Source organism: Oncorhynchus clarkii, chromosome 20 (genome assembly GCF_045791955.1).
Source record: "Oncorhynchus clarkii lewisi isolate Uvic-CL-2024 chromosome 20, UVic_Ocla_1.0, whole genome shotgun sequence".
Lineage (NCBI taxonomy): Eukaryota > Metazoa > Chordata > Actinopteri > Salmoniformes > Salmonidae > Oncorhynchus > Oncorhynchus clarkii.
Window position 1 is genome coordinate 41,167,523 of NC_092166.1, and position 27,590 is coordinate 41,195,112.

The 27,590-nt window shown below is 44.3% G+C and overlaps 1 protein-coding gene across 7 annotated transcripts in view; it reads right to left on the reverse strand.

Annotated features, from left to right (window-relative positions):
- The window catches only part of LOC139376360 (supervillin b), a 70,879-nt gene extending 43,504 nt beyond the window's left edge, over positions 1–27,375 (reverse strand). For 5 of the 7 annotated variants that reach the window (XM_071118808.1, XM_071118803.1, XM_071118802.1 and 2 more), the window contains exons 1-7: positions 9,752–9,825; positions 6,996–7,059; positions 5,271–5,362; positions 5,029–5,086; positions 4,397–4,551; positions 3,086–3,950; positions 1,879–1,971 (exon numbers count right to left, since the gene is read on the reverse strand). In XM_071118808.1, the coding sequence (XP_070974909.1) occupies positions 1,879–1,971; positions 3,086–3,950; positions 4,397–4,551; positions 5,029–5,086; positions 5,271–5,362; positions 6,996–7,059; positions 9,752–9,815 (1,391 nt within the window). In that variant the 5' untranslated portion in view covers positions 9,816–9,825. Of the gene's footprint in view, positions 1–1,878; positions 1,972–3,085; positions 3,951–4,396; positions 4,552–5,028; positions 5,087–5,270; positions 5,363–6,995; positions 7,060–9,751; positions 9,826–26,672 lie in introns of those variants that run through there. The other 2 variants (XM_071118805.1, XM_071118804.1) reach the window with 2 other exon arrangements.
- Positions 27,376–27,590: the final 215 nt, after the last annotated feature.

Sequence of the window (27,590 nt, forward strand, 5' to 3'; positions counted from 1 at the left end):
TATGGTCAGATGAAACCAAAATATAACTTTTTGGTAAAAACTCAACTCGTCGTGTTTGGAGGACAAAGAATGCTGAGTTGCATCCAAAGAACACCATACCTACTGTGAAGCATGGGGGTGGAAACATCATGCTTTGGGTCTGTTTTTCTGCAAAGGGACCAGGACGACTGATCCGTGTAAAGGAAAGAATGAATGGGGCCATGTATCGTGAGATTTTGAGTGAAAACCTCCTTCCATCAGCAAGGGCATTGAAGATGAAATGTGGCTGGGTCTTTCAGCATGACAATGATCCCAAACACACCGCCCGGGCAACGAAGGAGTGGCTTCGTAAGAAGCATTTCAAGGTCCTGGAGTGGCCTAGCCAGTCTCCAGATCTCAACTCCATACAAAATCTTTGGAGGGAGTTGAAAGTCCGTCTTGCCCAGCATCAGCCCCAAAACATCACTGCTCTAGAGGAGATCTGCATGGAGGAATGGGCCAAAATACCAGCAACAGTGTGTGAAAGCCTTGTGAAGACTTACAGAAAACGTTTGACCTCTGTCATTGCCAACAAAGGGTATATAACAAAGTATTGAGATAAACTTTTGTTATTGACCAAATACTTATTTTCCACAATAATTTGCAAATAAATTCATTAAACATCCTACAATGTGATTTTCTGGATTTTTTTTCTCATTTTGTCTGTCATAGTTGAAGTGTACCTATGATGAAAATTACAGGCCTCTCTCATCTTTTTAAGTGGGAGAACTTGCACAATTGGTGGCTGACTAAATACTTTTTTGCCCCACTGTACTCTATACCATCTACTGCATCTTGCCTATGTCGTTCTGTACCATCACTCATTCATATATCTTTATGTACATATTCTTTATCCCTTTACACTTGTGTGTATATGGTAGTAGTTGTGGAATTGTTAGGTTAGATTACTCGTTGGTTATTACTGCATTGTCGGAACTAGAAGAAGCACAAGCAGTTCGCTACACTCGCATTAACATCTTCTAACCATGTGTATGTGATAAATAACATTTTATTTTATTTGCCCCTCCCCTCTGAAGCATAGGTTACTTTTGCCTACTGACCACGTTACAAGTGTAATTCAGAAATTAGGGAGAGATATTCTGTGGGCCTAATTCAGATAACGCATGTCATGGCAAGATGCCTAGCGCTTCAAGGCAAGCTTCCTCCATCCTTTCTCGCTCTCTCACACTCAACATGTCAGTTGCATCTAGCACCCTACACTGTGACTGGAAGTGCTTGTCCTACTACTGTATACTACATATCTGACCAATCACTAACGTGTGACCAAAGCATTCACTTCTATTACTTGTGTGCATTCAGGTTTCCATCGGATTCCCTGATGAGGACGCTTGATGACATTTGAGAGATAACATCCTTAGAAGTTTTAAGGATCATTCAAATGGATGAGAAGACCAAACGTTAATTTGAAAAATGAGGGGGTTGGGAAGGAGAGTTAAAGAACTGCAATCCAAACCTCACACTAGAAAACACCAGTTAACTTGGAGAACTAGAAAACACCAGTTAACTTGGAGATGACAAAGGGGAATGATTACTATGATTATATAGTAATATATAATACAGGAGATATTATCATATAAATGATATAGGTTGTCTATCTGTTGGGAGGATGTGTTAGGTAGATGTTTTGGGGTCTACACACACACACACATACGGTACACAGACCTGGGTTCAAATACCATTAGACATCATTTCAAATATGTGCTTGAGTGAACTTGCCTGTTGCAATAGAACCAATAATAAAGTCTCTAAATGACAAACCCCACCGACCTGCAGGCTAAAGCAAATACGGAAAGTATTTGAACCCAGGTCTGGCCCTACAGTATGTTCCTACCACAGTACCTGGAAGGCCAACTGACGACAGACTGAGTGCCAGCAGCATCATCTTCTGAGTCTGTCTGGAGAGACCAGTCGCTCTGAGACAACACTGCCAGGCTACAGGACCAATGTGGTGAAGATGACGACATAGCTTAGAATGGTGCTGGGTCATTAGGACTACTATAATACTGTGGTTATGTCCCAAATTGCACCCTATTAACTATATAGTGCACTACTTTTGACCAGGACGCATAGGGCTCTGGTCAAAAGCAGTGCACTATTTCGGAAATATCAATATTAATCAATGCTACAAGAAGAAATGTAGACCCTGTCCACTCGCTCTCTCTGGTCTGGCCAAAGATGGTGAATACATGAAGATGTCTTACTCAGGCAGTTTACCATTGGAAAAATGTTTCAAGGTTCCTGTCTTTGTAAGTGGGCGTTCCCTCTCTCGCGTGAGCATGCTTTCCTGCATGAGCTCACGATTCCTCTCCATAATCTCTGGCATGTTCATGCGAGAGAGTTAAGGCCCACTTACACAGAAAGCATTTATTTTCAATGAGAAACTGCCCAATAACAGCTGGCACTGGTATAATTATTGTCACCTCCCTGCTCGCCTCACCTGACCTGCCAAGAAAAGATTAGCTAGTGAGATGTCTTGCTTTCTCTACCATCTCTGCTCTGGCCATAGAGTTGGATAGAGGGCACACTTGGCACAAAGCCTGTTTTAAGAGGCAAAGATGAGCACTCTAACTCTATGGGTCTGCCCTTACAGGGCAAGCTGTGAAACCCAACCAAGTTAACAAATCCCCCATCATAGATGGCCCCCTTACCCCCACAAAAACCCACCCTGTAGCCCCTCTGCAGCTCCTGATGAGATACCCAGGCAGGCAGAGTACCTCCTCTATGAAACCAGAACAGTCCACAGTCCGGATACAACCCCCACTGGCACCACAAAAACACTGTTACCAAACAACAACACAAGGGCAACAAAATACTGCAACTACTCCTTAAAGTGGTCAGTCAATGGTGAAAGCAACCTGTTTTTTACCCAAGCCACTCCGCCCACCCCAGAGACAGTGAGAGCATTCATCACTGTGCCAATATCTTTACATTCGTTTTTTTTGTACTCAGCACCTGCACCTATTTCATACTGAAAGCAACCTGAGCACAGAGATCAAACTCATTGGAGACAGAGTGCAGTATGACATCAAAGTTGATCTGAACTCACCCCTGTCTGCTGAGGATGGCCTGAGCCTGCTGCTCGATGAACAGGTCCCCGGGGGAGATGCCGTAGCGTGTGGAGGGCAGGGAGGCCCGGCGGGCCGTACGAGGGGAGCTGGGGATGGCCGCCACGCTGCAGGATTCTCTGGAGGCGGCCCTGGATAGAGGAGGGCTGAGCTGCTGGATGGAGGGGGCCTGGGCATGATCATGGGGCCTGTTACTGGCTCCTCTGAGGCCCCCTGGCATTGTCCTCTCCTGGGCCCGCCGGTAGTTCTCCAGGTTCATCATCCTCTCCCGCTCTGAGAAGGTGCCGGCCCTCTCCCGGGTGGGCAGAGGGGCTTGAGTATGGTTAGGGCCTGCATGGGCTGGACCGTGACCTGAGGCAGGAGCGTGGCCAGGAGAAGGCTCAGCAGGGTGAGCCTGCATGTAGATCCTGCCCACTCCAGAGCTGTAGGGAGTTCTGCGGGAACTCTCCCGCCCTCCTCCTCCTTCCTCCACCTCCTGTCTTTCTCTATCTCTGTCTCTCCTACGCTCTGTGACTGCTGGGGCCACTCTATCCAAGGCGTCAGACTCTCTACGTGAGCATGAGTAGCGAGGACTGTAGTCCATGTCTATCTCCTGATCCAAGAGGATGCCGTAACGCTCAGAGAGCTGGCGCCGGCGCTCTGCTTTGTAGCGGGCGATCCGCTCGGCCTTGGAACTGAGGCTGGCTGGGTCCACAGGGCCCCCGGAAGGAGATAGGACAGGCTCTGCATGGGGGTGGGCGGCCGGTCCAGGATGGTCCCTCGGTCTGCCCCGGGTCCTAGACTGTCTGTCTGGGGAGGACACCGGCATCTGTGGGGCCTCCACCTGCTCTCTGCTGTAACGTCTCACTGTGGAACGAGGAGGGAGACAAGCACACAGTAAGGGTTTGTCCCAAATGGCACTCTGTTCCCTTTACAGTTCCCCACTTTTGATATAGGGAACAGGGTGCCATTTGGGACGTACCCTAAATCATATGAACACAACGATGTCTCAAACATGACATGGCATCTCACTGTGGAACCAGGAGAAACCCAGAAACACAGTTAAACATACATGCAGACCTACCATGCCTCTCTCCCAAATATAATCTTTCTCCATCCCAAAATAATCAGCACCTAACAACCCATGCTCTGAATAAGGGTCTAGGTGTCATATGCATTCCCCCTCACTAGCATACATTATGAGGCTTCACCTTTTCTTTACGAGGAGCTTAAAAATCAAAGTACAGTAGGCCAAGCCTACAGTATATGTTTCATACAGGGCTTGCATTGCCTTGTGTGGTCAGTATACGTACCCATGATTGGCTCACAGGGGTCTGAGGCCCGGGTGTATCGTGGTGGGTCCTCCTCCAGCATGCGGTTGGCCACCAGACCGGCACAGCTAGGTATCAGGGCAAGAGGAGCCTCACTCTCAATACCCTCCAGGCGCCTGGCTATCCTTTCCTTCCTGCTTCATACCAGGCAGAGACAGAGAGGGATATAGATACATGTATATATGATAATATCATATATTGCCATTTTTAATTATGATTTTTTTAAAGTCTCTTTTGCAAGGGCGCCCTGCTTCTCAACAAGTACACAACAATTGCACAATCAAGGCAGCATAGGAAATACACCAACAAAATATAACATAATCATGAAAAACAACCACATTCCTCAGTAAAGAGGTACTCAACAGTGACTCCTGTTTATACAGGAGAGGTTTGCAAAATTCCAGGTTTTCCAAAGATCTCAGTTGGAACATTCCCAGAATTAGAATGGAGTAAGCAAGACATAAGGAAAACCTGGGAATGTTGGGAAATTCCCAGAATTTTGCAGCCATACACAATAACAACATGAAACGGTCTGAGGTAACTACGAGAGTTGATGAAAACTGAAGGATGTATGGAAAGGAGGGACAGAGGGATTTCAACATATGCAAACATACCTGTTCATTTCTAAATCACTCGAGACAACGCTTTCAAAATGTTTCTTTAATTCTGAAACTGGGAAAAAATATATGTAAAATATTACAAAACATGGCACGACAGTAATCTGTTAGTTAGTTCATTACTCCTATCGCAATAACTAAAATCCCCTACACATAGTTTACTACATGTGAAAAGTAGTGCACTGTATATAGAATAGGGTGCCATTTGGGATGCTGTCTGTGTTTGGGAAGAAGCTCACCCTTGGGTAGGACTGACAGAAGATTGGCATCGATATCAGTGGCACTCTTGACCAGCTCGGTCTTGTCCCCGAAGGAAAAGTCGTTCTGAAAGCTGAAAGTAAAAGAGTTCCAAATAATATAGCATCTTATCATGAGACTATTGCTATTGAAGATGTACTGTATATAAGTTGTATACCAGTCTTCAGTAAGGTGCCACACAAATTCATACTGGATATATCATCTCACATATTGGTCAAATGACTAAAAGAAATGATACTATCTCATGTTTCTGTAGCGTGAGGCAGCTTGATGTACAAGTACACCCCCTGGACAGCACACTAGTCTCTCGCAGGCCCCTAATCCAACTCCTTAACGCTGAGTGCCAAGCATAGGGTTCCATTTTTAGAGTCTTTGGTATGACCCGAGCTGGGATCGAACCTCCAAACTTCCAATCTCAGAGCTGACACTAACCACAAGGCCACTAAGTTGCTGACTTTGATAAACCATTTTAAGATTGTGAAGACACCGTCATGTCTACTACTATTACTGCCTTTAAGTGGATAAACACACTGTCAGTCCCCAGGGTCAGTTCGGGTAATTTTGTACTGTGCTTCGACTTCCGTGAGGGAAGAGGGATCTAGCTAAGAACTAGGTGAACCCCTAACCCTAACATGGCACACACGCTCTACTTAATGTATCTCTGATTCTCCACTCCAACCTGGCCTCAGAGCAAAACGGATTATATTTGACTAAAATCCGTGCCACTCCATTTATTATGTTACTTTACGTTAGGTTACATTACATTTGCCTACCAATGTAAGAGCGGTCATACAATATAATAGGAATTATAGGGCGTATAATATCCTACGTCTTGATCGCAACAGGTTGCTTTGACCCGTATAGTATGATATATTACGTTCGACTGCTTTAGTATGATATATGTAATGGCGTTAGATTGGTGTGAGCATATTGGTAGAAAGGAATGTTTAACACTGTTAAATCCATTTCAGGAAGTGTGCAAGTGCACAGTTTTGGAAAAGGGTGGAGAATGTTGACATAGACCAGCTTTGAATGGGTACAGAAACCGAGCTGTCAGTTACAGAAGTACACTAATTCCATCAGGATAGGAGGGAGGGACTCCTGAATGTAGGTATTACAGTTCTTCCGTTCTGCCATTTGAACAAAGTATCTTAGGATAAGCTGCTCCAAGCATGTCAGCTTTTAATGCTTACTGGGCTAATTTTACCCAGTAAACATTAAAAGCTGCAGTATTTTGTGGCCCTTGTGCTGTGTTGTGGTGCCAGTGGGGGTTGTATCCGGACTGGGGACTGTTCTGGTTTCATAGAGGAGGTACTCTGCCTGCCTGGGTATCTCATCAGGAGCCTAGTCTTAAACCAGTCTGAATTAGTCTTAAACCAGTCTGAATTAATCTTAAACCAGTCTGAAGAACCTACCCTTATCCTTGTCTATCCCTATCTTGATGATGTAGCAGATATAGCAACATGAGGCCGATAGCATGTTCTTCAGGATTACAATGTGTAACGTTTGCTATGACAACCTGATCAAATGACCTTACATTTGTTAACGTTCATCTGAAGTTTAATGTTGGCTCAATCACTTTCTTTGATAAAAACACTCTCTTTCTGACGCATAATTGTGCGTGCCACAACACGACTGTGAAATGGGTCTACTGTATATGTTAGAATATGACAAGTGAAAAGTGCATACAAAATGGTTTCCTCCACCTTAGAGTTTCTGTTGGCAATGGGGTTGAAGTGCAGAGTTTGACTGGAGCCTCAGTTCCAAAGCCTGGAGAAACAGACAGAGAAAATATGTTAGAAAATTATGTCCTACTTCTGTGTATGTTAATTGGTTAGATTTTTCCTGTCACACGGTGTGGTGAAACAGTGTGGTGAAACTCGCCAAAGGACTTAACTGATAAAAAGGACTGATTGCATGAATATTACAAAGACATATCAAGAATGTGTCAGAATGGACCAAAAACAGGAATCCACCACATTTTACAATGACTCAATCTTCCATTGCAATCTGACGATAAAGCATATTACGTCATCATCATAACCTAAATGGAAACATGATGGAATAACACACTGTAGATAACCAGCACATGCCTGCTACGGTGACTAACTCCAGACTCCAGCCTAAATAAGGCATTCACTTCTTCAATATCAGACTGCCTCGCCTGGTTCACCAATTACTTTGCAGACAGAGTTCAGTGTGTCAAATCGGATGACATGTTGTCCGGACCTCTGGCAGTCTCTATGGGGGTACCACAGGGTTCAATTCTTGAGCCGACTCTTTTCTCTGTATATATCAATGATGTCGCTCTTGCTGCGGGCGATTCCCTGATCCACCTCTACGAGGACGACACTATTCTGTATGCTTCTGGCCCTTCCTTGGACACTGTGCTAACTAACCTCCAAACGCGCTTCAATGCCATACAACAATCCTTCCGTGGCCTCCAACTGCTCTTAAACGCTAGTAAAACCAAATGCAACCGTTCGCTGCCCGCACTGCCCGCCCGACTAGCATCACCACCCTGGACGGTTCCGACCTAGAATATGTGGACATCTATAAACACCTAGGTGTCTGGCTAGACTGTAAACTCTCCTTCCAGACTCATTCAACATCCCCAATCGGCTTTCCATTTCGCAACAAAGCCTCCTTTACTCACGCCGCCAAACTTACCCTAGTAAAACTGACTATCCTAATGATCCTCGACTTCGGCGATGTCATCTACAAAATAGCTTCCAACACTCTACTCAGCAAACTGGATGCAGTCTATCACAGTGCCATCCGTTTTGTTACCAAATCACCTTATACCACCCACCACTGCGACCTGTATGCTCTAGTCGGCTGGACCTCGCTACATAATCGTCGCCAAACCCACTGGCTCCAGGTCATCTATAAGTCTATGCTAGGTAAAGCTCCGCCTTATCTCAGTTCACTGGTCACGATAACAACACCCAGCAGGTATATCAGCAGGTATATCTCACTGATAATCCCCAAAGCCAACACCTCATTTGGCCGCCTTTCCTTACAGTTCTCTGCTGCCAGTGACTGGAACAAATTGCAAAAATCGCTGAAGTTGGAGACTTTTATTTCCCTCACAACTTTAAACATCAACTATCTGAGCAGCTAACCGATCACTGCAGCTGTACATAGTCCATCTGTAAATAGCCCACCCAATCTACCTACCTCATCCCCATACTGTTTTTATTTTATTTACTTTTCTGCTCTTTTGCACAATGGTATCTCTACTTGCACATCATCATCTGCTCATTTATCACTCCAGTGTTAATCTGCTAAATTGTAATTATTCGCTCCTATAGCCTATTTATTGCCTCATGCCTTTTGCACACACTGTATATAGACTTTCTTTTTTCTATTGTGTAATTTACTTTTTGGCAGGGGGATACTATTTTGCATGACAGGCCTCCAAAAAGCTAGAGCCGGCCCTGAGTATGTGTGGGTGGGTGCAGGTGTTGTCATGGGTGGAGGCCTGAGAGTGAATGTGTCCATCAGGTCATCTAAATCAGAGACAGGTCAGTCGTCCACCCATGACAATGTCCAGTTGGTTCGTGGGCAGCCGTGCGAAAAGGACATGCCAAAGATGAGCTTAGGAGACGGTCTGTCAAAAGTGAGCTCAGTGGAGAAAGGGGATTTCTATAAATACACAGGGGGAAGCACAAGGTGAAAAATAGACCCTGTTAAACAAACTGCACCTCGTCTCAAGGCAGGCAGGAATCACAGGAGCGAATAGACTTACCATGTGTCCGTCCTCAGTTAAAGTCATGGAAACCATCCTCTCTATCAGCCTTCATAGTCTGATAGGAGAGAGTAGGAGGGTTGATCTACGATCAGGTCCCCCCCTCTCCATTCCTTAGAATATAACAGATCCTAGCGGAAATCTCAATGGATCAGCACCCCTAAGACGCTTGATACATACAAGCCCTGAAGTACATGGATGAGAGGGGTATAACGATCTGCAGCAATACAGTAATAAAGTACCAAGGATAAAGCACCTGTTGACTACTAGGGAAGTTTTTATCAGATGAGAAGAAAGTCATAAAGAAACAGCATCAGGTACACTTCTCCAGTCCACATGCACAAAGAGATACTTGATTCATTATTCAATGGTGCTACTGCGCACACACACACACACACACACACACACACACACACACACACACACACACACACACACACACACACACACACACACACACACACACACACACACACACACACACACACACACACACACACACACACACACACACACAGCCAGTTGAGTCCCTGAGAAAGCATGTGCCAAATCAAAGTAACTCAAATCAAAGTAACTCATGTCCTTGGAATCTCTCACTCAGTGCACAGCACAAGGACAGTTCCTTACTATGAATGGTCAATAAGTTCTAGCTACTAAGTCAAAGCCTAGCACACACACACTCCAGAGTCCCCTCCTCCTCCTTGCCCTTACCTTGCCCACCAACACTGTATTTGACATGGCTCAGATAATTAGTGGTCCGTGGGTTCCGGAACATGTTTGTAGGGAGGCTGTTTGTAGGGAGGCTGAAGACGGACAGAACATATGCTGCTGACAGGCTCCCTGTTGTCCCAGGTTGTCCCAGAGCTAGAGGTGCTTACAGACAGTCACAGCAACAGTGATGCTGACAGACTGTGGCAGTGAGGTACTACACAGACAAACACACACACAGCGAGGCAAGTAGCATTAAGGCCTTCCCCCACTGAGTGGATCGCCAGCTCAGACCAGCAGCCTGAAAGACAGACAGACACTGTATGTGTGTGTGTGCGTGGGTGTGTGTGTGAGCTCAGCCAGGGAGATCAGCGCCGATAGAGAGACAGACAAAGAGAGAAGAGAGAGTAAGAGGGAGAGCAAGAGGAGAGAGAGAGAGAGAGAGAGAGAGAGAGAGAGAGACAGGTGTAAGCAAGAGAGCGAGAGAGAGAGAGGGGAAGAGAGAGGAGGAAAGAGAGAGAGAGGAGAGGCAGGAGGCAGCGTGCTAAAGCTGCTCAGAGCCCCTAATCAGATTACTGACAGAAATTAGCCCTGGTGATAAAAACGCTGAAAATTGATTGGAGGGCGGTGCCAGGAGGACTGAGGAGTGTAGCAGGAGAGAGATGTAAACGCACGCACAGACACAGACACACAGAGCCCGATACATACAACCCCACCCACATGTACACACACACTGGCATAGACTTGTGGGAAACATGGACAGGTTTCAATAATGCAGCACAATGATGAAATAGTTCAGACAGTGTCCAATAATGGACAAGAAATACCACTTGTCTAAGTCATCACACATAGAGTAAGACTATAGGGAGGGGAAGCAGAAGAGAGAAGGGGCAGAGAGAGAGGCAGAGAGAGAGGCATAGAGAGAGACAGAGAGAGAGGCAGAGAGAGCATGGAGAGAAAGAGATAGTGTGTGTGAGAGTGAGAGAGAGAGAGAGAGAGAGAGAGAGAGAGGCAGAGAGAGAGGCAGAGAGAGAGGCAGAGAGAGAGGCAGAGAGAGAGGCATAGAGAGAGGCATAGAGAGAGGCATAGAGAGAGGCAGAGAGAGAGGCAGAGAGAGAGGCAGAGAGAGGCAGAGAGAGAGGAATAGAGAGGCAGAGAGAGAGGAATAGAGAGAGGCAGAGAGAGAGGAATAGAGAGAGGCAGAGAGAGAGGCAGAGAGAGGCAGAGAGAGAGGCAGAGAGAGAGACAGAGAGAGAGAGAGGCAGAGAGAGAGGCAGAGAGAGAGGCAGAGAGAGAGGCAGAGAGAGAGGCAGAGAGAGAGGCAGAGAGAGGAATAGAGAGAGGCAGAGAGAGAGGCAGAGAGAGGCAGAGAGAGAGACAGAGAGAGAGAGAGGCAGAGAGAGAGGCAGAGAGAGGCATAGAGAGAGGCAGAGAGAGAGGCAGAGAGAGAGGAATAGAGAGAGGCAGAGAGAGAGGCAGAGAGAGAGGCATAGAGAGAGGCATAGAGAGCATGGAGAGAAAGAGATAGTGTGTGTGAGAGTGAGAGAGAGGCACACAAAACTTCCACAAAGCTGTGAACAAGCTGAGAGACAAGGCAAGAAGGGCCTTCTATGCCATATAAAATGAACATCAAATTTGACATACCAATTAGGATCTGGCAAAAAATAATTTAATCAGTTATAGAACCCATTGCCCTTTATGGTTGTGAGGTTTGGGGTCCGCTCACCAACCAATAATTCACAAAATGGGACAAACACCAAATTGAGACTCTGCATGCAGAATTCTGCAAAACATATCCTCTATGTATGGAGTAAAACACCAAATAATGTAGAGCAGAATTGGGCCGATACCAGCTAATGATCAAAATCCAGAAAAGAGCCGTTAAATTCTACAACCACCTAAAAGGAAGCGATGCCATGGTTCCTCCTGGCACCACAGGGCGGCAGAGACAGCCCTAGAGACTATTATCACACTCAGGTGTTTCTATTACCTGTTTTTCTATTTCCTCATTATTCCTCATTTCCTCACCCTTTAAAAGAGGTGTGTTTGCTGTTCACTTTGCAGAAGCTTGATTTTGGTTGCCCTGTGTGTGTTTGTCGAGTGAGTGAGTGAGTGAGTGAGTGAGTGAGTCTCTGAGTGTTTTCTCCTGGTTACTGTGATCCTAATGTTATCTTTTCTCAGCAAAGTATTTACGTTTATCCTTAATCATTGATTCCTTGTCTGGTTTCATTCTCTGGACCTGAGTTCAACCTCACCACGTCATAGCAAGCTTCTTCCCAAACATGGACCCAGCAGAGATTACCCTGATCAGGAATGTGATAACCCAGTAAGATGCACTGTTGGGACGTCAGCAAGGACAACTCTCCCAAATCTCTTACCGATTCCCTCCAACCACGGCACGTCTCCAACCCACGAGGAGCAAATACACAAGTCTCTTCGCTCAATGCTACAGGCGTCCCTGTAGTTCCTCCAGGGAACCTGCACCGGGAACCCAAGATCCCAGCCCCAAAGCGGTATGACGGCCACCCGGGAGGATGCAAGGGGTTCCTCATTCAGTGTTCTCTGGTGTTCGAGATACAGCCCTCCTCGTTCCACAATGATCGGGCCATGATTGCCTACATCATCTCCCTACTCTCGGGCAAGGACCTGGCGTGGGCAACGGCGGAGTGGGAACAGCGGCCACCATCCTGCAGCTCTATATTAGTCTTCATTGCCGAGCTGAGACGAGCCTTCGACCACCCAGTCGGCGGACGAGAAGTGGCCAGCTGACTGTTCAACATCTGCCAAGGGGCCAGACCAGTGGCTGACTTTGCCATTGGCTCCGGTGAGGTGGAATATCAGACCAAGCCCATTCTACTGCAGGTTGGGGTGAACCACTCACTCTTAATTTATTTTGATCACTGCTCCTGAGAACCCCTTATGCTAGGGTTACCACTGGCTAGCGCTACATAACCCCCTAGTCTCCTGGTCAATGGGACACCTACTGGACTGGGGTAAGGAATGCCAGACTAAATTTCTTCGACCCCCACCAAGAGCCTCGCCGTGTCCTCCTGCATCCATTGAAGACCAAGACTTCTCCGCTCTCCCTCCCGAATACTTCGCCCTCTGGGAGGCCTTCAGTAAGAAAGAAAGCCGCCTGGCTCCACCCCTCCCCGGGGCCGTCTGTACTCCCTCTTGACCACTGAAGCAGCAGTCATGGACAATTACATCCGGGAGTCGCTGGAGGCAGGTTTCATTCGCGCCTCTACATTCCCAGCTGGTGCAGGCTCCTTCTTTGTGGGAAAGAAGGATGGAGGTCGGTGTCCTTGCATCGATTACAGAGGGCTGAACCGGATTACGATCAAGAATCGTTACCCTGGACCTCCTCAAGGCTTACAATTTGGTGAGAATCAGGGAGGGAGATGAGTAAAAACTGCCTTTAACACCCCTAGTGGTCACTATGAGTATTTAGTCATGCCCTTTGGATTACTGAACTCACCAGCAGTCTTTCAAGCATTGATCAATGACACCCTTAGGGATATGTTGAATCAGTTCGTCTTTGTTTACCTTGACAAAATTCTGATCTTCTAGAAAACCCTTCCGGAACACATACTGCACGTCCGTCAAGTCCTGAGACGCCTCCTGCAGAGTGTGAGTTCCTTGTATCCCAAGTTTCCTTCCTGGGTCACATTATCTCTACTGCAGGCAACGATGTAGGCAACCGGGAGCTCTTGGCAGTTAATGTCACACCCTGACCTTAGATTCTCTGTTTTTCTATATATTTTGGTTAAGTCAGGGTGTGACTAGGGTGGGTACTCTAGTTGATGTATGTCTAGGGTTTTTGTCATCTAGTGTTTTTGTATGTCTATGTTGGCCTGATATGGTTCCCAATCAGAGACAGCCGTTTATTGTTGTCTCTGATTGGGGATCATATTTAGGTAGCCATTTTCCCCATTGTTAGTTGTGGGATCTTGTCTATGTTTAGTTTCCTGTCAGCACTAGTTTGTATAGCTTCATGTTTCGTTTGGTTGTTTGTTGTTTTTGTTCATTCATTTAAAAAAATTATGTACGCATACCACGCTGCGCCTTGGTCCGATCCTTATGACGAACGTTAAGTGGGCCCTTGAGGGGTGGAGACACTGGTTGGAGGGTGCACCTTATCATTTCGTAATCTAGACAGACCATAAGAACTTGGTCTCCATTCAAGAAGCCAAGAGGTTGAACGCTCGCCAGGCTAGGTGGGCTCTGTTTTTTTAAACAGGTTCAATTACACACTAGCCTATCGCCCGGGATCCAAGAATCAGAAGGCAGACGCCAACATGATGTCTCTAATGAGGAGAGGGACTCCGAGCCCATCATCCCCAGCTCACGCATCTACTTCCATCTTTAAAACATCAAACAGGGCAGGGACTCGGGAGGAATGATATAACTAATATTACATAGTGTAACCATCATCTGTGTACATTTTGTTTATGTATTAGGCATTCTTTCTTTTTAGAATCATATTTTTAGTTAATTAAATGTGTCGACTGAAGATTCCACAATACAACAGCAGTAGTGTTGTACCTGTATACATGACTATATGTACTCATTATTATCCCTACTGAAATGAACTGCATTTCATTATCCTCATTGCATTGTACTGTATTTACTGAAATGCTTTACCACTACTTCTCTGGCAATATCTACTGTCTGTTTCCAAAGCAGTTAGAATCTGGAGCGTCAACTACTAACACCAAAACTTATACACAGACATAGGCAGCCATACCAAACAGTAGGGCTGCGTCCCAAATGCCACCCTATATAGGGAATATACAAAACATTAGGAACCCTTGCTCTTTCCATGACCTAGAAAGACCAGGTGAATTCCGGTGAAAGCTATGATCCCTTGTTGATGTCACTTGTTCATTCCACTTCAATCAGTGTAGATGAAGGGGAGGAGACAGGTTAAAGAAGTATTTTTAAACCTTGGGACAGTTGAGACATGGATTGTGTATGTGTGCCGTTCAGAGGGCGAATGGGCAAGACAAGTTATTCAAGTGCCTTTGGTAGTACTAGTAGTAGTAGTAGTAGTAGTAGGTGCCAGGCACACAGGTTTGTGTGTCAAGAACTGCAACACTGCTGAGTTTTTAATGCTGAACAGTTTCCCGTGTGTGTGAAGAATAGTCCACCACACTCAAAGGACATCCAGCCAACTTGTCACAACTGTGGGAAGCATTGGAGTCAACATGGGCCAGCATCCCTGTGGAATGCTTTCGCCGCCTTGTAGAGTCCATGCCCAGACGAATTGAAGCTGTTGAGGGAAAAACAGGGTGCAACTCAATATTAGGAAGGTACTCCTAATGTTTTATACACTCAGTGTACAGAGAATACATGTTGTATATTCCCATAGGGGCCTGGTCAAAAGTAGTGCACTACATAGGGAATAGGGTGCCATTTGAGAAGCAGACTTTGTTCCTGAATTAGCAGAGATGTACAGTATACCAGAGGGTCGATGCCTGGCAAATTAGAGCTAGCCTATTGTGGTACCCACTGAGAGTTAATGGAGACTGGACTCACTGCAGAGAACAACACTGTACTGAGGCACAGTGAACATGAAAATAGAACCAAAGTGTAGCAACACACACACTCACACACACACATACACATACACAAACACAGTCTTTTTGGATATTGGAAATGCTTTGCATTTATAAAGACAACATGATTTGTCTCTCTTGAATGGCACCACGTGTGCTTAGATGACAATGTTTACAAGTTTAACTCTGCCTCACCCTTGCCCCTCCCGAGTCCACCTGCCTCCCTCCACTCCCAGTAGTCAACCCAAATAAGGCAACGTGTTAGCTGAGTGGCTGCCTGATGGAGGGAGAGAGAGAGTCACCCAGTGTTTACCACCAGTGTTTGTGTGTGTGTGTGTGTGTGCTCGCTTTCCCTCTCCTTCCTCTCCTCACCCACCTTCCTGGCAGCCATCACGGCAACAAACATGATCCCTGTGAGCCCCCCCCCCCACCCCGTCGACCCCCACCCCACCCCCAGGCACATCTGGCTGTCTCTTTTCCCGAAAGGCCACAACACCCATCACACAAACGCACAATCCAAAACAGACCCCAGTCCCCACGGCACACAGGGGCTTCTTCTTCAAAATAAATCACTGAATGTAACCTCTGGACACTGGACACTGTTAATAGTGGTTGATTCTAGAATGACAGTGCACATTAACCGTGCTTTTGAGCCCCCCTCGTGTCAGGATATTTTGGGGGATAACACTGTTCACTGCTGGTCCGCGAAGCTCGATTAAAAAAAAAATGCATATGTGACGAAGTAGATGATTATTATAATGTATACAAAACATTGTACATGAACAGTACCGGTCAAAAGTTTGGACACTCCTACTCATTCAAGGGTTTTTCTTAAATGTTTATTATTTTCTACATTGTAGAATAGTAGTGAAGACATCAAAACTATGAAATAACACATGGAATCATGTAGTAAGCAAAAAAGTGTTAAAAATATAAAAGATTATTTGAGATTCCTCAAAGTAGCCAACCTTTGCCTTGATGACAGCTTTGCACACTGTTGGCATTCACCTGTGTCAGAGTCCCGGTCAGAGGACTGATAATGACCAGCAGGAGACATGGGTACAATTCACACTTTTTTTCACACCCAAGACAGACACACACAACTTTACAAAGGATGGAACTATTGGTAGTAAATAGTGTATAGTGTATAGTGGTTGTATGGTCAGTGACGCACTAACGCACGGTCTGGAAGTCCAGGGTGGAGGTTTATCCTAGTAAGGGTCCAGTGGTGGAGTGTGTTGTAGTGCTGCAATTTTTCTAACCTGTTGTCTCTCTGCAGCCATGTCCAACTGTTCCCTGGCAGCCTGGTCCCTAACACAAAGGTGTGAAGTGGCCTCTGCCACTAAACCACAGGGTCAGGCTGAGGCAGGGGAAGGTAGTCTACCTCAGCAGTAAAAGGCTTCAAAGTTGGTCTTTTCAGTCACAGAGCTAGGGAGAGGGTTTGAATGGTTAATGTCTGAGTGTTTAAGGGTTTTGTATAAGAAGGTGGCCCTCTGACCCCTCCCTCTCAGCCCAGCCCTTTTCTGTCCTGGCACCCCAATCTTCCAGAAACATCTGAAGCCCTACCTTCAAACATGATCTTAAATAATCCTCGACCCCCCCCCCCCCCTTCTAGCTCTGACAACTCTCTATGCCTGTGATATGTATGTTGCCCCACCTAGCTATCTTAAGATGAATGCCCTAAGTCCATTTTGGATAAGAGAATCTGCTACATGACAGGAAATGTGAAATGGAAATGTGTTTAAGTTAGGCTACTTAGACAGCAGTCAGCAGATCAGCCGTGTGTGTATGGTTTACATGCCGTCTCTACGAGTTGGCCTCAAGGAGCCTGTTGCACAACTTCTAACCTGTGTAGGTCTCAAATGCAGTATTTATTCATTTTTGGACCAGGACAGATATGGTCAGTTAATCTAAATTGACTTAGCTGTGTGTGTGTGTGTGTGTGTGTGTGTGTGTGTGTGTGTGTGTGTGTGTGTGTGTGTGTGTGTGTGTGTGTGTGTGTGTGTGTGTGTGTGTGTGTGTGTGTGTGTTTGTGTGTGTGTGTGTGTGTGTGTGTCACAATGCTGTATCATCCATCATGACTAAACACATTTTAAGGACAGGAGCTTCCCTGAACACATCACCCCCCTCTGCTCCGAAAGTCTGTCCTCTCTGTTGATGTTCCGCAGAACTCAGTGCGTCTCTCCACCTCTTCAACTCAATCCTCCGCTCATCGATACCCATATAAGACCAGGGAGAATTCTGCACTGACGCCCCAAAAATGTCAGCTCCAATGACACAAGCCAGGAATGAACGCAGGAACGTGGCTCTCATGTGGAAGCCAGAGTAAACGTTCTGAAGGAGCAGGATGGGCCTCTATCTGGCCCTGGCCAGGCTCAGCTCAGAGCAGCACATTGCTAACCTAAACACTCAGCCTGCCTGCCACTGTCTCCTAATAAAGGCAGGATGGAGAGACAGCGGGATAGGACAGGGCAGGGTAGGGGTTGGGCTACTTCTGCGGCTGCACCGAGCGGGGGGGGGGGGGGGGGGGGGGGGGGGGTCGTTACAGGTAAGGTACAGTGCCTTGCGAAAGTATTCGGCCCCCTTGAACTTTGCGACCTTTTGCCACATTTCAGGCTTCAAACATAAAGATATAAAACTGTATTTTTTTGTGAAGAATCAACAACAAGTGGGACACAATCATGAAGTGGAACGACATTTATTGGATATTTCAAACTTTTTTAACAAATCAAAAACTGAAAAATTGGGCGTGCAAAATTATTCAGCCACCTTAAGTTAATACTTTGTAGCGCCACCTTTTGCTGCGATTACAGCTGTAAGTTGCTTGGGGTATGTCTCTATCAGTTTTGCACATCGAGAGACTGACATTTTTTCCCATTCCTCCTTGCAAAACAGCTCGAGCTCAGTGAGGTTGGATGGAGAGCATTTGTGAACAGCAGTTTTCAGTTCTTTCCACAGATTCTCAGTTGGATTCAGGTCTGGACTTTGACTTGGCCATTCTAACACCTGGATATGTTTATTTTTGAACCATTCCATTGTAGATTTTGCTTTATGTTTTGGATCATTGTCTTGTTGGAAGACACATCTCCGTCCCAGTCTCAGGTCTTTTGCAGACTCCATCAGGTTTTCTTCCAGAATGGTCCTGTATTTGGCTCCATCCATCTTCCCATCAATTTTAACCATCTTCCCTGTCCCTGCTGAAGAAAAGCAGGCCCAAACCATGATGCTGCCACCACCATGTTTGACAGTGGGGATGGTGTGTTCAGCTGTGTTGCTTTTACGCCAAACATAACGTTTTGCATTGTTGCCAAAACGTTCAATTTTGGTTTCATCTGACCAGAGCACCTTCTTCCACATGTTTGGTGTGTCTCCCAGGTGGCTTGTGGCAAACTTTAAACAACACTTTTTATGGATATCTTTAAGAAATGGCTTTCTTCTTGCCACTCTTCCATAAAGGCCAGATTTGTGCAATATACTTGTTGTCCTATGGACAGAGTCTCCCACCTCAGCTGTAGATCTCTGCAGTTCATCCAGAGTGATCATGGGCCTCTTGGCTGCATCTCTGGTCAGTCTTCTCCTTGTATGAGCTGAAAGTTTAGAGGGACGGCCAGGTCTTGGTAGATTTGCAGTGGTCTGATACTCCTTCCATTTCAATATTATCGCTTGCACAGTGCTCCTTGGGATGTTTAAAGCTTGGGAAATATTTTTGTATCCAAATCCGGCTTTAAACTTCTTCACAACAGTATCTCGGACCTGCCTGGTGTGTTCCTTGTTCTTCATGATGCTCTCTGCGCTTTTAACGGACCTCTGAGACTATCACAGTGCAGGTGCATTTATACGGAGACTTGATTACACACAGGTGGATTGTATTTATCATCATTAATAATTTAGGTCAACATTGGATCATTCAGAGATCCTCACTGAACTTCTGGAGAGAGTTTGCTGCACTGAAAGTAAAGGGGCTGAATAATTTTGCACGCCCAATTTTTCAGTTTTTGATTTGTTAAAAAAGTTTCTTTATGTTTGAAGCCTGAAATGTGGCAAAAGATCGCAAAGTTCAATGGGGCCGAATACTTTCGCAAGGCACTGTAGCTACTTAAAAAGATAAGAGAGCTTTAAGGAGAGTCTTGGGTTGCCCGTAATAAGTAGTGCAGTACAGGGAATATAGTGGCATGTGGGACAGTATCTTGTTGACTGGGATTGTGGAAGACATTCCTCACACACTAGGTACACCTGAGGCTCAAAGAGCATTCTGCTACTATAGGCGTATAGTATGCTCTATATCAAGAAACCACGGTACGTTTGTGGACCACATTTACAACGCCTCGTCATCGTGGTTCAAATCAAATGTTGCGTCACATGCGCCGAAAACAACAGGGGTAGACCTCACCGTGAAATACTTACTTACGGTTGCCGTGTACTTCTGAACAAGTACTCAGTACAACAGAGCATCTCTCTCACACACACACACACACACAGAACATCAGATCAATTGATGGTTGTACCATGATGTTGGTTTTACAGAGTTCAATGTACTGTAGGGCCTAGGCTATGTGAAGTATTTTCCCCAATTGTTATCCACTGTTTATGACCTAGTATCAATTTTAAATAAATATGCATCTGTGTTGGTAACTTTTGTAATATGAGCTTTAACAAATCATGAACTCAGGATGCCCTTGTCACCAAAGTCCCATATACTACCCACCACTGCGACCTGTATGCCCTCATTGGCTGGCCCTTGCTTCATATTCGTTGCCAAACCCACTGGCTCCAGGTCATCTATAAGTCTTTGCTAGGTAAATCCCCGCCTTATCTCAGCTCACTGGTCACCAAAGCAGCACCCACCCGTAGCTCGCGCTCCAGTAGGTATATTTCACTGGTCATGCCCAAAGCCAACTCCTTCTTTGGCTGCCTTTCCTTCCAGTTCTCTGCTGCCAATGACTGGAACCAATTGCAAAAATCACTGAAGCTGGAGTCTTATATCTCCCTCACTAACTTTAAGCATCAGCTACTAGAGCAGCTTACCGATCATTGCACCTGTACACAGCCCATCTGTAAATAGCCCATCCAATCTACCTCATCCCCATATTGTTATTTATTTTTTTGCTCCTTTGCACCCCAGTATCTCTACTTGCACATTCATCTTCTGCACATCTATCACTCCAATGTTACTGCTAAATTGTAATTATTTTGCCTCCATGGCCTATTTATTGCCTTACCTCCGTACTCTTCTACATTTGCACACACTGTACATACATTTTTATATTGTGTTATTGACTGTACGTTTGTTTATGTGTAACTCTGTGTTGTTTTTTGTCACACTGCTTTGCTTTATCTTGGCCAGGTCGCAGTTGTAAATGAGAACATGTTCTCAACTGGCCTACCTGGTTAAATAAAGGTGACATTATTTATTTATTTTTAAATGCGAGGTATGCGGCCTGTTACTGTAAGTTTTGACCAGAAGTGTTGCCTCCTTCTCTTCGCTCCAAAAGACTGGCCACTTCGTGGGCGTAGGCATGAACCTATTCAAGTAAGTAAGTAAATACATTTAGAAAATGTTAAAAAAACTATGTATTATTAGCTATCTAGTTAGCTACAGCAGGCCACTGTGTGTAGGATAATGAGCTGCTTGTTAGCTAACCAGCCAACTTTACATACTATAGCTCAGTGAAATATCATCAGCTAGTTAACCTATCTTGATGTAGGCCTTTTTAAGATTGTAGATTAAAAACTCAAGCTCCAAATGCATTTGTAAATAACAGCAATGTTATTCTTCTCCAGCTGTCACAAAAGGGAGTAGGTGTACTAGCTAGATAGTGCAGGTTGTGGGATGACATTTTGAAAATATTATCCAGTTTGATACCTAGAGAGGAAAAATATGAAGACAGACAGAAAGATAATAGTCAGGTCTGTCTGATTGTAATATAATGAAGTCCGTGTCTTTGTGATGTCTGTCCTCAGATATGGAAAGCTGTGAAAGCCTGTCTGCAGATGAAGAGGTCTCAGTGAATGTCCCAAGTGACTGCTGGCACTTCCTTCTATGCCATGGGTTGTACTTAAGTTAGGAAATGATGTATACAACATTACACTTAAAAGCCACAAACAATATAGGCTACAAATGTATATTAAAACTGTAGCAGGCCAATCTTTCTCCTAGAGGTATGCTGGGTGTGCAGGCTTCTGTTCCAGCCCAGCACTAACACACCTGATTCAACTTGTAAAACTTAAATTGATAATAATGTGCATTACTGCTGGGCTGTAATTGAAGTCTGCTCATACAGTAGATCAGGGAGTGGAGCAAGTTGGCCACCTCTGGTATGAACTTTTTTGTTCACCCGAAAGTATGCTTTAGTAATAATAGCCTACTTACTAAAGATGTATTACAATTACAAACAAGTTATATTATTTGTACATTTTTAAATTATATGCTGATTAATTCAATGCTGATGCATTCAATGTTGATTCATTGAAGTGAAGTGTTTAAAGTTGTGTTAACTGTTAACTTTAAAACGTTTTTCAAGATGAACTAGTGTCAATGTTCTTTCATCACAGATCACAATTCTGCAATAAAAATGTGTGAATGGGATCTGTCTGTAATTTGTCTGTGCTTCTGTGTTGCTTTCTCAAATTAACATCAGCTTTTTGTCCAGTTGTGAGCTCTCCAAACGGTTTGATTTGATTGTCACTCTGTCTCAGGATATCAGCCATGTGAACACATTTTACAGCTTGTCATAATGGCATGCATCCCCAATGCAGCCATCGGCCTACAGTATGATGGCGTAACTGTCATATACAGTACCAGACAAAAGTTTGGATAGTGAAAACATCAAAACTATGAAATAACAAATATGGAATCATGTAGTAACCAAAAAAAGTGTTAAACAAATCAAAATATATTTTATATTTGAGATTCTTCAAAGTAGCCACCCTAGAGCCTTGATTACAGCTTTTCACACTTTTGGCATTCTCTCAACCAGCTTCACCTGGTTGAAGGAGTTCCCACATATGCTGAGCACTTGTTTGCTGCTTTTCCTTCCCTCTTCGGTCCAACTTATCCCAAACCATTTCACCTGAGGTCGGGCGATTGTGGAGGCCAGGTCATCTAGGTCATCTGATGCAGAACTTCATCACGCTCCTTCTTGGTCCAATAGCCCTTACACCGCCTGGAGGTGTGTTGGGTCATTGTCCTGTTGAAAAACAAATAACAGTCCCACTAAGCGCAAACCAGATGGGATGGTGTATCGCTGCAAAATGCTGTGGTAGCCATGCTGGTTAAGTGTGCCTTGAAATCTAAATACATCACCAGCAAATCACCCCCACACCATAACACCCTCCTCCATGCTTCGTGGTGGGAACCACACACGCAGAGATCATCCGTTGACCTACTCTGAGTATCACAAAGACATGGGGGTTGGAACCAAAAATCTCAAATTTGGTCTCATCAGACCGAAGGACAGAGTTCCACCAGTCTAATGTCCATTGCTCAGGTTTCTTGGCCCAATCAAGTCTCTTCTTCTTACTGGTGTCCTTTAGTGGTGGTTTCTTTGCAGCAAATTGACCATGAAGGCCTGATCAACGTAGTCTCCTCTGAACAGTTGATGTTGAGATGCGTCTGTTCCTTGAACTCTGTGAAGCATTTATTTGGGATGCAATTTCTGAGGCTGGTAACTCTAATGAACGTATCCTCTGCAGCAGAAGTAACTCTGGGTCTTCCTTTCCTGTGGCGGTCCTCATGAGAGCCAGTATCATCACATCGCTTTTTAATACTGTACTTGAAAAAACTTTCGAAGTTCTTGAAATTTTCCCAGATTGACTGACCTTCATGTCTTAAAGTAATGGTGGACTGTCGTTTCTCTTTGCTTATTTGAGCTGTTCTTGCCATAATATGGACTTGGTCTTTTCCCAAATAGGGCTACCTTCTGTATTCAACCCCTACCTTTTCACAACACAACTGATTGGCGCAAATGCAATAAGACGGACATAAATTCAACAGATTAACTTTTAACAAGGCACACCTGTTAATTTAAATTAATTGACTAGCTCATGAAGCTGGTTGAGAGAATGCCAAGAGTATGCTAAGCTGTCATCGAGGCAAAGGGTGGCTACTTTGAAGAATCTCAAATATATTTTGATGTTTAACACTTTTTTGGTTACTACATGTAACATGCCTGTCTTCACTATTATTCTACAATGTAGAAAATATTAAAAATAAAGAAAAACCCTGGAATGAGTATGTGTATCCAGACTTTTGAACAGTTGTGTATGTTCTCAATTTAAAATGATACTATTAGATAATGTATATTAGGCTAACCATAAGGCACATTTTCAACATTATTTTTCTGACATTAAATTGTTTAGTGCATATCCAACCCTTGTACTCTAGGTACATGAAAATAAGGAGCTGGCAACTTGTAGGCTAATTAAAAATATAAAAAAGGAAAATAATGTGGGGTGGAGAGCATTTTAATTCTACCTTGTTCATTTGCTGAAGATGATTTTAGAATATAGAGACCAAATCAGAAGGTCAATGGCATGGGGGCAGAATACAGAGGTGTTGGTGTTGATGAAGGGTAAAGAGAGATTTGCACAACAATGTTTGCAAGTCAACGCCACAATTTCCTTTACCCAAAGTACCCATTAATTTGCATGTAGACCTATGTATTTTACAGGAAGTAAACTATAATGATCAATGTCATGACACAAGTATAATTAAAGAGCCATAAGCTATTACATTTCAGAATCATAATGCTAAGTTACCAGATAGTAAATTATACACTAAGAGTTCATTTTACCATGTTATACTGCGTGTTACTGGTAATGTATATCCTTTGGTAAACAAATTTCACAATTTGGTGGCTTTGATCACAGTTTTTAGGCTGCTTGACGTTCATAGCTAGCTAGCAGCACAAACAAACAACCTCTGCAATCCTCTTCCATGCCATTGACCTTATGATTTTGTCGCTATTGTACCAAAGCAAAATCATACAGAATTGGAAAACCAGACACAGCGATGATTGGCTTTCCTCCATATTTTTTGGTTGTCCTTGCCTGGAACTAATGCCAGGCAGAAACTATAGTATGTTCCAATGAAAGGAAGATCTTCAAGCAAACATTTGCTTCTCACCTGATTGGTTAACGGCAGCGGTGGCATAGAGCAGAGCTGAACTTTTTCTACAGCTCCGCTCACCGTCCCACGATCTCCTGCGCATTGCTCCGCGTTCTCCCCGTTGAAAATGTATGGGGGCGGTACTTCGTCTGGCTAATTCGGAAGTGGTGGAAATCCTATGTTACTGATCTTGCACATCTACGCGGCACCTTCAGCATTCAAATGCTAAAATGGCTTGCGTGATATTGGGCTTTATTAGTTGAGTGACATCCTATGTAATTTGCTAGGTTATTGTTATCTATGTGCTGTTGAAAATTGTGTTTTAGGGTTAACAGACACATGTCTCTTCTGGCTATACCTGCTGAATGGGGTTTATGGTCAAAACCATTTGATTTTGAGATGGGGTTGAAATCCAAAGTTGTGCTATATAGTCATTGTTTACGTCCTATCTAATTTACAAATGGTAAATATTGATACATTACTAGCTCAAGCACTTAATCTGCAAAAATAACAAATTAATTAGTGAGTAATGATGGTGATTTCAGAACCAACGTGGGGTGATGGGGGGGAACATAGGCTACATTGACCCCCCCCCCCCCCCCCCCTAATCAGATAGTGATAGTGGAGTGGTAGATGCCGAGTCTCCTTTATTCCTCAAATCAGGTGCCTAAATAGTATGCGCCATAGACATACATCATTTACACACACACACACATAGTACATACACCATAGACATACATCATTTACACAAACACACATAGTACATACACCATAGACATACATCATTTACACACACACACACACATAGTACATACACCATAGACATACATCATTTACACACACACACACACATAGTACATACACCATAGACATACATCATTTACACACACACACACATAGTACATACACCATAGACATACATCATTTACACACACACACACATAGTACATACACCATAGGCATACATCATTTACACACACACACACACACACACACACACACAGTACATACACCATAGACATACATCATTTACACACACACACACATAGTACATACACCATAGACATACATCATTTACACACACACACACACATAGTACATACACCATAGACATACATCATTTACACACACACACATAGTACATACACCATAGACATACATCATTTACACACACACACACATAGTACATACACCATAGACATACATCATTTACACACACACACACACATAGTACATACACCATAGACATACATCATTTACACACACACACACATAGTACATACACCATAGACATACATCATTTACACACACACACACATAGTACATACACCATAGGCATACATCATTTACACACACACACACACACACACACATAGTACATACACCATAGGCATACATCATTTACACACACACACACACACACACACATAGTACATACACCATAGACATACATCATTTACACACACACACACATAGTACATACACCATAGGCATACATCATTTACACACACACACACACACACACACATAGTACATACACCATAGACATACATCATTTACACACACGCGTCAGCTCAGAGAGGCCCAGCTCATGAGCTCCATCTGATTAAATAATGAATATGTTTATGCAGCAAATGTTAGTTAGTGCATTGAATTGTTATCGCATCAAACCAAATCGATTAGTTCTCTAATAAAACCGAATCGCACCGCATTGTTTCAAACTATGACACATCGTTCCTGTATCATATTGAGCCCATGTATCGAATCACCTTGAAAGGGAAAGATGCAGATCCCTACTAGTACACGACAGCAACAAATAGATTTACAGCAAATCCTGTTTCTGTCTGAGAGTCACAACACACCACAGGCTATATATCTAGATGTAGTCAGGGTATATATTGAGACTATAACCCAGAGATTCAGGTGACTGATGACATGTTAGCCTACATAAAATCTATTTTGATGCCTTCTGAGGTAAGGCATGACTGAGGTAAGGCACGACTCCCCATACAGTGGGTTTGGGGTTTACAGTGGTGTGATCTGCAGTCTGCAGTAGACAGTAGTGTTCCCTTTTCTCTTAACCCCAGGCTAAATGGGAGAGCACTTAAAAATGACAAGATAGCACTTTACTAATCCTATGAATGACTCAATACATATCCATAATCATACATATTCACATCAACATTGAAAGATGAATAGCACAAAGTAAGACTAGCAAGTCTTAAGTAAACAATAAGAGAAAGGAAGTAAATTCACTTACTTTTCCTTGGTTCCAACTACATTCAAACTCTCAGCAGGTGATTGATATGGTGGTGCAACACCACAATAGTGAAGTCCACCTGTCCTGAAAAAAAAACTACTTCAGGGTTTTGAAGCCAAGGAAGGAAAAGTTTCTTATTAGTCCTGGGAGGCCAGTAGTCTTATCAGTGGTGAGGAGGCAGGAGGTGGTGCTGGTGTGACGGGGTTAGGGTTAGGGTCCACACCTTCCCAAAGGAGCACCAGGATTCAGCCTCATCCACGATGGAGAAGATAGCTTCAGCAGCTGACAAATATAGAACAGTGCATTCCAGACCGCTCTGGAAAAAGCTGTGCCAAATAAATCAGTCCAAGAAGTAGACACAGCAGAGAAAAGACGAGAGGGGTGAGAGGGGTAAGGAGAGGTGGGCAGGGAATGGGGTTAGGGAGGGAGTGAAAGAGGACAAGAGGAGAGACAGAAAATAAACAGGAGTAGTAAAAAATAAGCAATAGTCCACAGGTGGTTCTTCTTAAAACTATTCCAAAAGTTCTCAATTCTAACTTCCTTTGATTCTACTCTAAACTAGTCCAGCAATCCATCAACCGGTCCTCTGTTCCTGCCTGCCGGATTTTCAAAATGTCCATTCTAACAACTAACATTAGGCCTCTGACTGTCTCACACTAAGAAGCAGAGCGATGCCGGCCTTGCGCGCTTCCACGACTGTGCTGAGGAGGACTGTGTGCCAAAAGCAGCGTGGTGGTAACTTCATACAGGAGCAACCATGTATGGGCTGAAGAGAGGAGCTTTGATAGCGGGGAATCTGCCATAAATAGCCAGGGAGAGGCTAGCTCAGAGGGAGAGAGGGATCGAATCAGCTGTTGGAACAACAATCTAGTCTACCACTGCAGCTCCAGCAGTCTACACACACAGGGCTCCACTTTC